The 13,468-nt window shown below is 36.0% G+C and overlaps 1 protein-coding gene across 1 annotated transcript in view; it reads left to right on the top strand.

Moving 5' to 3' along the window:
* LOC130146937 (lipoxygenase homology domain-containing protein 1-like) overlaps positions 1-13,468 on the top strand; it is a 143,613-nt gene that overhangs the window by 122,352 nt on the left and 7,793 nt on the right. Inside the window, exons 35-42 of the mRNA XM_056333582.1 lie at positions 2,242-2,449; positions 4,089-4,148; positions 4,463-4,641; positions 5,171-5,393; positions 9,901-10,055; positions 10,234-10,309; positions 12,543-12,621; positions 12,839-13,121. Coding sequence (XP_056189557.1) covers positions 2,242-2,449; positions 4,089-4,148; positions 4,463-4,641; positions 5,171-5,393; positions 9,901-10,055; positions 10,234-10,309; positions 12,543-12,621; positions 12,839-13,121 — 1,263 coding nt within the window. The remainder of the gene's footprint in view (positions 1-2,241; positions 2,450-4,088; positions 4,149-4,462; positions 4,642-5,170; positions 5,394-9,900; positions 10,056-10,233; positions 10,310-12,542; positions 12,622-12,838; positions 13,122-13,468) is intronic.

Raw genomic sequence — 13,468 nt, 5'->3', positions numbered from 1 at the left:
ACAAGTCTAGAAGTCAGCAGAATATTGTCTGTATTTTTCCTTTATTCCTAACTCTCCAAAAGTACATCACTGACAACAGATTTTTTGGAGATGCTGGTGACAGAGTTACTAAATCAGTCATCCTCTGGAAATTTCTTATTTTAAAAAGAAATCTATTCTAACAAGTATTCTAATCTGACCAGCAACATACATCATGCACTAATATAAGCGTAACCATTTGCAAGGACAAGCAGTAACATTTAAATTAATTTTCACATTTTGGGAACGTAAAATAGTTATTTGTTAACAGAAACAGGGGTCTGTATGTTTCTAACTTGACTTTATCTGTGTTTTTCACCCATCTTTTAGACCTGTGTATTTTTAATAGATTTTTTTAAAATAATTGTAACAAGCCATTTTATTTTATTCAAACATGATACTATAGCTTTATCAATCCAATTAAAGACAGAATAAAGCAGTGATCAAACTCATCTCATAATTAGGGTAAATTAAGAGTTCAGATTAATGGTATTCAGTCATCAAAGTAGTCCAATAAAATATAATCATGGTGTTGACACTAAACATTACTTTTTTGATGTAACTATGGAAAATGTAAGAGGACACTCTTTCCCTGCAGTCCTGCAGTCCATCTAGAATTTCAGCCCTTCCAATGTATTTGCTTTGCTGCCATAGGACATTACCCTAAGAACCCCCACTTTCATCTCACACTTTTGCCAGTTTAAAAGTAGCTGATAACCTTGACTCATTGTAAGTAAGTATAGCTATTCAAGTGCCTCTTGAAACACTTTTCCCTTAAAATCATTCTACTGTTCTCATTTTCACATTTCCCATAATAACTCAGGGGTGGCAGTGCAGATGTGATGGTTAGATGATGAACTATAGCAATTTTTGAATAACAATACCTTTCAGTCTAGAAGAAGTCACAGAGTAATTCTATGACAAATTTATTTTAAACAACTGTTAAAGGTGGTGAAGGTTCACAAACACACATTCAAGTGTACGTATATTGATCAAAAATGAGAAAAAAGTTAAAGAAGAAAAAATTTGAAATTTGTTTCTGAGGATTCTTTTTCTAAATAGGTTGTCATAGATTATCTGCAATTTTGAGCCAAATATTTTAACTTATAATGGGTCTTATTAAGTTGCAACCTGGTAAGGCTCTTCTTATTGACACAAATCTTTCATCAGGTTTTCACTTGGAAAAGGTATCCATGGAAGACACATAACTGACTGGTGGAGCAAGAGAACTACTTTTCTCTGTTTCATCTCTGTGTAATCCCTTAAATAAGGATTGCTGCCCTTTTGGTCTGGCTGAGCAACTGCAGTGTGAATTAGGCTGAAAAGACTACTCAGGACACAAATGTTTTTCATTATTGCAATCTAGTCCCCTCAAAAACATCTTTATATCTTTAATTCATGCTGGAAAGTCTATCACAAGTAACAGTAGGTTTTACCCATTATCAACACTAATAGAAATGAGGCGATAATTCATAAATCTATAAAGCATAACAGTTGGAAGGTCTCTATGCCAAGAAATTAAACTCTCTTTTCCAGCTGAGGAAGTAGGTGTAAGACCCACAAAAAGCCAAAATCACATATTGTGAAAATGTTTGATGTCTGGCGTCTCACCATCTTCTTTAGGGATCCTCAGTGTTCTAAACATTTTAAAAATATTGTGGACTTTTAAACTGATAGAGAATAGTAGAACTTATTTAAAAGTAACTTTATCTAATATTTTTCCTTCAATGACTTTTATTAAAACTAATCCTACAAGTTAATTCAAATCTGGGACCAAGTTTGTCATTCTTTCCTAAGAAAATAAAATACCATTCTGTGATGTTCACTTCTGCCCTTCTCATTCCCTGCATTTCATTCTCAAATGGAAGCCCTGGGAGACTATTTTGTTGAGAGTATAAGATGTTTTAAATGGTATCCCTATAAATCATTAAATGTGAAATTTGGGAAGGAAAATCTCAAATCTCTCAGGAAGTGAGCATAAGCAGCTGATCGATCTGTGTGAGGAAATGGGTGGTTTAGCAGTATATTGCAGAACCACAAAGGGAATAGTGCTTAATGTAGGAGTTATAGCATCTTTAAACTCATCATCTCTGGTTCTGTTGGTATTAAATTAATGAAAAAAGAAAATCCTCATTTTCCTCTCACTTTCATGTTTCAAAAGACACTGTTAATTTAGCTCGATGGTTCTATTTCAGTATGTCTTTTTGATTCTGAATTTTTCAGGTGGATGTTTTTCAAGTGGAAGCAGTAGATGTTGGGACTCTGCAAGTGATGGTGGTTGAAAAAGGGAGAGGCTCTGACTGGCTTCTTGAGAAGATTATTGTGAAGGAGTCAGCAGCTTCAGGGTCAGAAACATTGTTTATGGCTCAAACATGGCTAAAAGACAGACACGATGGAAAAAGATCTGCCTCAGTAACTTTGAATGCCACAGGTCAATATTATACTCAAACTATTATTTGCTAAGAAATTAGTTCCAAACTGAAGAATGCAGCTATGTGATTTGCTTCTATAAACAAGTTATGGTTTAAAATATTCCAGTAGAACATTGCCATTATATAGTGAGTTAGTGTGTCTGAACACTGTTGTATTTTAGTACCATTTAATAACCACTATTTGCCAGAGGATAATTTCTGCGTTGTTACTTCAGATTTACAGTGGCATAAATGGCAACAAATTTGCCCTAATCTCTTTACAAATTGCTGCTTTTCCAAGTCTTCTACGCTGCCACTTGCAAACAATTTTTTAAGCTTGGAATATCACTGCCAGCTGCTTGCTAGACATAGTGAAAATGAGGTAAATAGTGGGGCAAACTATGTTTAAGCAGTATAGAAAATGCCTCCATTGTATTCAAGAAGACTGTTTTGCATTATTTATGCCACACTGTTTGGATAGCTTTTGCCAGAAACTGGACTTACTATTGACTGACACCACACAGGTAATCAGTGCACAGAAGAGCAGTTTTGACCCCACTGACTGTGACTGCATGCCTTGTTAGGGCAAGAAGGGAATGTGCACCTTCCTTCCCTGTGCCATGGTTTCAATACAAGCACAATCTGATGTGGGAGGGAACCATGGCACTCCCCAATCAAATCAGCAGGCAACAAAAGCCCAGTATGTGCCTTTAAGACTGATGTATTTCTTTTCTTATCATCTTGCCCCTAAAGAGAATAGACAAGTAGAAGTAAATAGATGAGTCCTTAGATTACAGAAAATATTCTAGTTCTTCTCCTCTGAACTCCCAGGGCATCTCTGCTCACTGTAGTGGCATTGGCATGATGGTGCTTGTCCAGCAACAGCCTAATGAGACTGAGTAGAATTCCAGTGCAATCCATTTCCTCTGCTTTATCATCTAAAGTTTTGTCATTTGAAACCTGGAAAGAGGAGGAAGCTGTTATTGTGCAAAAGCAAATAATTTCAAAAGTTTTTTAGATTGTATGTTGGGACTTTTCTGAATTAAATATAGGAATATTTAGTGTATTTAAAGTTATATAATTTGGCTTTATTCAAATAATAATAAAAAAGTTTCTGTTTCTACCAGAATGCATTGATTTGGTAGAAGAAGAAAATATTCCTGTGAGTTTTTTACACAATAATTGGCAAATCCAGACTTGGTTGTGATCTCAAAAGAAGGCTTTCCATCTTTGGTTCAGACCTCTATCTAATGTTTACAAGTAGTTTTGATCTATATCAAATGCCACTGAAACCAATGGAAGCTGATATCAGTTGCAGGAATATCAGCCCCCCAAATGGGCATTAAAACCATCCAATTAGTTCTGATTCATCCAGAGCATAAATTGTATAAATGAACAGAAATACTTTAAAGTGAAAAATACTTGAATCTTCATGTTACAATCATTTCACAGTAAAGAGCTAACTCTAGAGTCAGTTCATTAAACAGAATGATATGTAGGAGATGACGTTTAAGTAGAAAATCACATTGTACATTTCCTAGTTAAATTTTTAATCTAAATGATATAATAGTCAGTTGCCTCACTAGATTTGAATACAGGCATTTATTATAATTTGCTCTACAGAAGTATTAATTTGGTCTTCTATCTTCTTTTAACTAGAAATTCAGGAGAGGAGGAGCTCTTCTGCCTGGCATTTAGGAAAAGAGCAAATGAATTCAGGTATAGCTTCTACCATTACATTCACTGTTTAATTCATCAGTTCTGAAATAATAGTGTGAGAATATCTTCATCACAATACGTCATTATGCTTACTAGTACTGACAATATTTTCCCCTTTGTAATAGTAAGAAATGGTAATATATTTAGGGAGCTGATCAGCACCCAGATGAAGTACTTCTATATTAATGTTTCCCATGTAAACTAAAACATGTCTCAGGAATTTTATCTCAGGTATCTTGGTTAACATATGAAAACAGAAAAATCTTTAATATTTTTCTTTTTTCCTTTTTATTTTCCTTATTTTATTTTTTCAGAAGGCAGATGGAGGATTTATTTCACAAAGAGTCAAGAAGAAACAAAAGCAGACTTTGAAAAGTTGTCACAAAATATATCCAAGTTGGTTATGTTTTTTTATGGAAGCAATGGCAAGTCAAATCTGGTTTCCATGGAAAACAAAGTGGAACATCAGGCTAAGAACCAAATAACATATGATGTAAAATAATATATAGATTTGTCTATATTTAAATTCTCTTTCAGTTTCCTTTTAATGAGAAATAAACATGTAGTGCTGTAAGTATTGCAGATATTATTGTTTAAATATTCAAGAAAAGCAGAACTGAAATTTTCATTTTCACTGTTTTTGGCTTTCTAAATTTCATGATGAATAGGCATTTTTTTTTTGTCAACAAATAGTCATAGTTAATAATGCATATCAATTTAAATGGCATTAACATTAAGTAGCCACATTTAGAAATCAGTGCAGTATGTAATTTGAATTTGATAGAATAATTACAATGAATGCCCCTGGAGTATAAAACTAATATTTCTGTAAGTGCTTACTCAACCTGATTCAGCTGCCTTTGAACTCAATGGGACTTTTAGCACCAAGACTGATGCAAATGGGTCTAGGTTCATGCTTTTAGAGAATTTTAGAGAAAATTTCCTCTCTTCCTGTCAATTAGCTAAGCATATATCTATTTATCTCTCTTTGGATGCTAACTCATTGTTTTGTTGCTTTCTAGATATATTTACCATCTGATCTGGGAATGCTTTATAAAGTGAGACTTGGTCTCCAGAGTTTGGAAAACAGCACATCCCAGTTGTCTTTTTGTCACTTAAAAATGCAGAACACATCAACCCTGGATACCTTTAGTCTCACCATAAATAAAACACTTCCTCTTTCTCTTAATGGAGACAGATGGATTGAATTCCCTGTAGAGTGGCCATTAAAAGAAGCACTTTCTGGTAGGTATAAATATACCTTAAAGCAGTAGAGTGGTCCAGGAGTTTAATATGTCCTAATATTACAACTGAAACCTTTATCAAAACAGAAAATTTTATTGTCTTTATTTAATGATTCATAAAGTCTAGATAAGAATTTAAAATGTATGAAGGAAAACACTATCCACTCTGCTTACTTTCTGTACCATAAAGTGGGAAATGCAATATTCATTTGATTGCACAGAACCATTATTATGTGCTACAAAGGACAGTTTATAAAAAATATCTCTTTCTTGCAATATTGTAATATTTCTACTCTCTGTTTAGTTCTCACCTGCTCATGTTACTGACATTAACATGATTTTTTATAGCTCATTTACTATTAAGCAATTTTTTTTGTTTGCATATTCCAAAGATTCTCAGTAAATCAGAGCTCAAAAGTACATGTGTCCAGTTTATTACCTTTAGACATTGCAAATATTTATGCTTGTCAAAATTAGCTCAACAATTGTCTTACATGTTATCTTTGTTAAGCAAAACAAAATAAACCCTTTCACCTCAAATCCACCATATCTTCCATATTCTTCTAATGCAATGCTTACTGAATGCCACCATATGACAGAACAATTCTCAATTTAATAAACAGACCAAATAACGATGCTTAATACTTAAATACTTTGTGCCTGAGTTTTATGCAGAAAATAAATTACTTACCTGGGTAAAGAATAAATCAGTTCATCCAAAGTGAGATGAAGCAGGTGTTAAATGAACTACCCCAATACTCTTTGGATTGGAATTTATGGCCCAGTTTCAGTGAGGTGTTTGCATATGTCTAGATGTAAGCATGCAAGTAATCTCAGTAGAATTAACAGGGGTTGAGGGTTTTTTGCATATTTTGGTGCAACTGAAAATTTAAATTTGTATTTAGGCTTTAGATTTTATATTGCTTAAAGCTGTTATTTTCATTTGAAGACTTGCACAGTATGGGTACATAGCAAGGCTTAATGGCTTTCATCTCTTATACACAAGATTGAAACAAAGTGGACCTCCAGATTAACATAAAGCACATGAACATGCCCCTTGCAAAAGACTGATCGCTGTCACATGCAGACATATTTAGGGTACATGTACAAGCACATAGAAATAGTGAGAGAAAGATGCAACATGGGTGATAAATGGGCAGTGAGACTGGAACACTTGTGACCTTGGTTCCAACTCTGGCTCTTCACTGACCTCTTGGTTGAAAAAGTAATTTTTACATTATTTGCCCAATTTTTTATTCCTGTAATATTTTCCTTCTTTGAAAAATGTTTTGAGATCAAGAGACAAAATATCACCAAAAAGAATAGGTATTATATTGCCTATGTGTTTAGGTAAAAGAACAAACAAACAAATACCTCATCTGTTACATTTATTTCTTTCCACACATGCTTTAGAAGTCTTCAAGGAGGGATTTGTAAGCACAGTGAAGGAAAAAAAAGGGACAATGGAAAAACGTATTCCCCCAAGCCTCTGCCATTTTATGTCCAAGAGGGCTTTAAGGAGCTCCACAGCAGGTGGCACACATAGAGTTCAAAGCGATCCTTTACCTATGAACTTACTTACAATTTATTGTGCAAAACAGGTTGGCTTTTCTGTCATCTTTCTAAATCTAATTTATTTTCTCCTTGCTTTTCTTTTTCTCAGCTAAACGCAAAACCAGTATTGTGTTAATTAGAATGGAAACCAGCTGATCATAATCACGTTAACCAAAAGCTGTGTGCTGTTAAATTTCAGATATAGCTCTGTCATTCATAGAGTGCTTTAGTATTTAATCTCTTAGTTATCTTTTCCTTTTTTTATTTTGTACTTGGGATTGTGATGAAGCATATGCTAATGGCTAATTGAAACCACCAAAAACCACTTGATAAAATACAGTGCAAACCCTCGAGATCTGGCTGTGCTCACACGTGCCTTTGGGTGTACCAATGGGGAGAGGTCTCCAGCTGAGTGGATACATAGTTTCTCGTCACTTCCTTTGAGATGCTGACTCCTCAGGAATCCCCAAGGATGAAACGGTGCTCTCTCTCTCACATACAGGGCTGTACAGAAGGTGAATTTTGCACTACCATAGCTTTTAAGGCAAAACAATTAAACAGTGAAAAGGTGAAACAAAAATATATTATGCTACTTTCAAACAGCTGATTATTTCCACAGAGTTAATACAGAGGCAAAATTCACAATAGGATTATGAAAACATTAGAATTTTATGAAATTAATGGAGTTGTAACATTCGTATATGTTATCCTTAAAGTATGTAACTTTTCAGAGATTTATTTTGTGTCTCCCCTCTCCAATCTATTCAGTACACTACAGAGGTAAATATTTGCCCACATTTGCCCTATGATGGTCTTATCCCACTACCTGAACAAAGACCATCATTTAAGCATTTTAGCCCTCTTCCCTTGCCTGCATTAATCTCCTTCTTCATACAATGTACTTGCTAGTTCTATCCACTATATAATCCAATCCAAAATTCCTGCAGGTCAGTCTCTAGTTGACTACAGTGTGTCAGGGCCATGATAAGACAATGGATCTTCTTGCCTTGGCCAGAGACACCTACAATTTCCAGCCATGATGGGCATAGGGTATCCATTTAAGATCATGCCTGAGCTATGTCAAATGTGTCTCTGTCTCTAATATTTTCTCTGACCCTGTCTTCTGGATGGACCTTGGACCTCTGTTGCAGCCTTATTTTCTAGTCCTGTCTCTGGCCCTTTCTCCTGCTGCTCCCATCTTGACCACCGGGATAGACCCAGATCTTTTTCATTGTTTGCTGCATCTGTGATGTTGACCCCTTTGCCTGCCACATGTAGATGCTGCAGGACTGTTAACTAGTCAGTGAGGGCACTGCCTGTACTGGCAGTCATGCTTAGTTCCTATCTTGTCCACCCTTGTGGAACAGGCCCGCTCTTGCTGCTCTCTGAGACAGTGATCCAAGAAACAAGCCTTCGAAATCCAATCCTTTCACTCTTGCTTTGGGCTGGTCCAGCCTAACTTGTCAAGTCGCACGTCTGGGAGACTGTGGCAAAGCAGAGGTCAAGTAAGAGAAAAAGAGAACACTTAGAAAGTCAAGGTTATCGTCAAAAATAGCACTGCACAAGTTTCATTGTTCTGGGTAGTGACCCACTCACTGCATTGCATCCCTAACCAAATTTGTTTCTTCTCCTGATTCTTCACTTTGGTTGTAACACCACCCACCATATTCCATACAGTCCTTGTATTTAATTATTTCTTTTATATCCTACCATGCCATGATTTGTTGTTTCTTAGGTATCATCATTTTTTAGTTTCCATTTTAAACTTAGCTGTATCCTCTACCATTTAGGCTTTTACTAAGTTTAACCTTTATAGGTTATACTTATAATAATACCCTTTTGGCACTATGTATTTCTTTCCATGCAGCTGGTCAGCTGCAGTCAGCGTGCAACAAGGGTCTGGTCTCTTTCTGTCATGTAAGTGATGCTGGGGAAACAGGCAAGCCCCATAAACCAGAGCTGTTTCTTGTACTGAACTCAGTATTTTAGATGATCATTAGATCTGAAAGCTGGTATCAGCTTGTTATCTGCTTTACCTGGACTTTGTCTTCTTGACTTCCAAAGGACGCAGGTAATCTGTTTATACGCACAGTCCTGTGTGGGATAGGTGTCTCACTGATCTACATTGAGCCACATTCTACAGAAGCCTTCTGCAAAGTCAAAGGATTTATCCCCTTCTACCACAGCATCTACAAGAATAAAAGAAGATGCTAGATAAGACGATTAGAAGAGGCAAATATTCAGGGCTGTCACATCATTTGGTTCTATGAGTAAATTGTAAATGAATATAAACAGGTACTCTGAGTATGTGCTTACTTTTAAAGGTGTTCAGATGTTGTCATCTTGTCTTCAATTAAATAACTATAACAATTGCATAAATCACAAACAGCACAAATTAATAGGTGACAACTTCAGCTGAGATAGAATTGTCTTCCTGAGCTCCCTCTGTAGGCAGTGGATGTGCTCCATCATAGCAAAGTTCAAAGCAGCAACTTAGGTGCTCTGAATCACATACGAGGAGCTTCTCTTTCCTTCTCTTAGATGATGAAGTCTGAAGGACTTGTCTCCCCAGCTAAAGTTAGTCTTCGTAAAGATCCCAAAAGTGATTGACGAGTTGGAGGTTTATTAGGATTTATTTATTAGGATTCTATTAGGCATTCACCATTAAAAAGAAAAAGGCAACTGACTGCAGTAATTTTTCTATAATGTGCTACTGTTACGAAGCATAAAGCATAGGTATACTTCTCTCTGATTTAATGTAAAGTTGTCAGCATCACTGTGTTTATACTTACAGGACAATATTAAAGGGGAAAACTGAAAAAAACCTTGAATTTTTCTGTCATTTTCAAGTGTTTGAATTTTTAATTACAGCTGACTGCACATGGCTGTTTTCAAATAGCCATGCAAGGTTGTGGCACAGTCTTAACAAGATCTCTTTCTGCTTCCTGTTGCAGTGGTTACATATCATCTAACAGTGTTCTCTAGAAATATTTTGAGTGAGAGAAATTTAGTGCATATGACTGCGTGTATATATGGTACTTACGGTGACACAGGGGACAGATCCCTTCTCTGGTCATTGCAGAATGTGCAACAGGGAGAGGACAACGAGGTACTCTGACTTAAAGTACTTTAAAATTTATCCTTTGATTCATTCTTGTACTTCCTATAGATTATTTTCAAATTTATCCATTGATTCATTCCTGTACTTCCTACAGATTATTTTCAAATCTTCCTATATACTTAAGTGATACAGTTTAAGATTGTAATACTGAATAATTTTATTTTAGTCATTTTTAGTTATTGTGGATGGTGTTGAATTGGGAGAACTGGACAAAGTTGTTCTTTTGATCAGCAGTAAAACAGGTAAAGTACTTTCTCTGCTCTCTAAAGCCAGTGATGTGAATCACACAGCTAGCTTCCCGTTAAAGGCAATGAAATAATTGCCAGGTTTAAATCCTGTTTAATTTCCTTTGGCTATTTTTGCTAAAATGTAATAGTTTATAAAGCAAAATCCTACATTTTGACACATTTAAATCCTTGGATCTAAAAGCTATATCATCATTGCATCAATAAAGTAAAGTATTCCTTTCTATACAAGAAAGAAAATCAGAAAATTAAGATGAATAATTATATTCTGCAATTAATACGTGATTATTAGTAAGTGATCTACGAGAATAATTATAACTCATGAAAGAAACTGGTATTGTTTAATTTTCCTTCTGTGATTCAGTTATTTTCACTGTTTTCCCTACCTGTTATGTTTTATCCCTGTGACATTTGGAAGGGGATTTTACACCTTTTAGGCAATCAGCAGTTTTGTCATTGAATTTCATCAAAATAGTCATAACTTCAACATCCCTTTGCCTCATCTGTAGGATGGCTATCATTCTACTAATGGATATTCAAAGAATTAATTGTAAAGTTTTTTAAAGTCCTTTAATGAAATTTGCTATATAATTGCAAATCATTACTTACTATGTATTACAGGTCACCATTTTCAGAAAGTTTTCTAGGAAAACAAAGGTTCTGTGTTGGACATTATCTGTCTTTTTTGTTTGCCCATCTGTTGGCTGCTCATAATAACATTTTGGGCTCACCACACGATTTCAACCAAATCTGTAAAATGTGTATAGACATCAAAGACATTTGGCCAGTAAGCGTATACATACTGGTTGGCTGGTCAACTCATCCCGCACCACAGCATGGTCTGCCTCAGCTGCTGGGGGCCTCAGAGGGGGCACAGTGTGGAGCTGCAGTTACTACAGAGGGGGAGGGAAGGAAAGGGACAGCCCTGCCATGCTGCTGTTGGGGAGCAAGGCAGTTAGGTCACTAATTTTGTTTCCCACAAATTCAGTTGTGAAAGTTAACTATGGCCATCTGTCTGTCTGACAGTCATTGAATATAGCAATTACCTGCTGCCAAAGGGCACCACAGAGAGCATGACAAGCAAGATTTTTCTGGTCAGGTTCAAAAACATGATCCACAAAGGAAGGACTTGGGGGCTTGCTGGCTCTGTATGTGTTATGAAGACAGGATTGGGCAGAATTATAACACATTTCTTCCAAAGGAGTTAGATAATAAAGCACTTTAGATGAGTAAGGGTGTCTGTGTTGTAGCTAGGCTTGTTTGGACCAAGACTGAACCAAAAATTCTCAGACACAAAAGCTCTTTAGCATATGAAGTCAGATGTACCCTACAGGATTGGTCAGCCCAGGCAGACTGGTGCTGTAATGCATTTATGTGTCTTCTAATATCTGAACAAGTTTTTAAGATCATATGGTTTGAGATTGCTACCTGAAGCTTCTGACTCTCTCCATGCACTGTCAGGGCAGGTCATGAGTGCAACACAATATCCTGGAATCCCCCCCAAGAGCCTGTAGACTCCTATTGATATAATTAAAGGGACTTGAACAGTAGTAGAAGACAACAGGATGCAGTTTGATGAACAGGGCTGAAGGGACAAATAACGGAAGAGAAGGGAAAATGAACAGTCTTCATGACTAATTAGTGGCAAGAGATTCAGGTCAGTGTTATAGACAGCATATAGCTGAACCCCCAGCAGAAAATTCAAAAAGAAATCTCCCCCAGCAGAAAATTCAAAAAGAAATCTAAGTCAGAGAGCAATCTTTCTCAAACAGCAGAGATATACAGTAAGTTGCTGAACTTCCTTCATACCTGCCATCTAATGAGACCCTCTTTGTGCTGCATGTGGAATGGAGCTCCAACACTCTTGTCAACCAGTCACTGAGGAGAAAGCACCAGATAGGTATTTATGCTCTTTCTCCAAATACGCCCACCTGAGTCATGCTGCATATTTTCTGCATGCCTGTCCAAGGATGGTGAGGACAACACTGCTTCACTAGGACAATGAAAATGCTTGCTCCTACATTTCTAAGTTGAGGTTTAAAATAGGAACAAAATAAGGGATGTTATGATGATTCCAGGATTTTAAAGTCAATTGTTGGTATTTAAAAATAAATTAATAAGTGATGTTTTAATATAGTAGGAATGACACCATTATATCAACAACAGACTCTACCTAATTCCTTGACATGCAGCACAACATTTTCGTTATACTTTATTTTCTTCTTTGTAGACTGCAAACTGGACATTAAAAAATTACACTTGAAAGAAGCTTTAAAGGAGCATCCTATCTATGTATTTGAAGTGAATGAGTAAGTATATTATGTAAAACTAGTAATTTTTTAGTCTTTTTGTGGTATAACAGTTGAAAACACTGAGTAGGCATTGAATTAAAATAACTGTCAGTGTGGTTCAGTCAATGCATACTTTTAAACTAAGTCCATTTCTAACCGTACCGCATTCATAGAGTTTTTTGATTTAACGTATGATTATTTACTTACTACAAAAACATGCGGTTTTGTTTTTTAGAACATTTTCTGTGGATGCAAATAAGCCAGAAATACAGAGAGAAATCCCGGTATCTTTTGTTATTAGAGGAGACAAACAAAAGAATTACATAGATAACTTACGTAAAGAAGGAAGTCAAGCAAGAAATCTGACAGAGTATACTATCAAAGTATACACAGGTGACAAAAGGGGAGCAGGGACTGATGCCAATGTTCATATTATATTATTTGGAAATGAAGACAAATCTGAGGTATTTCAACTCTCTCAGTCACTGGAGCACCGAGACCCCTTTGAAAGAGGAAAAGTGAGTACATAGATTTCATAGGATGTGTCCATTTCTGAACTGGGAAAGTAAACTTTAAATCTATGCAAGATCTTTGTGGAACTTAAGGCATTTACTCTGTTTTCCACATCACTAGATAAGATACAGTCTCAGCTATCTCTGTGTTTCACCTTTTCACCAGAGTAACCAAGGGACATTTTACTTCTATCGTATCTAGCTTACTCTGTTGCTCTTCTGTTAGTCCCAAATACATCATATTGCATCTACTCACCTGCCCAGTTATGCTTTTCCTTGATCTGAAATGCACAAAATACATTGACTGTGCATGTGCATATGTGTGCAATATCCCTTGCTGTTGCACAAACTTT

Source organism: Falco biarmicus, chromosome 3 (assembly GCF_023638135.1).
Source record: "Falco biarmicus isolate bFalBia1 chromosome 3, bFalBia1.pri, whole genome shotgun sequence".
Taxonomy (NCBI): Eukaryota; Metazoa; Chordata; class Aves; order Falconiformes; family Falconidae; genus Falco; species Falco biarmicus.
The sequence above is the reverse complement of the archived record's forward strand: the minus strand, read 5'-3'. Positions and strand labels throughout refer to the sequence as shown.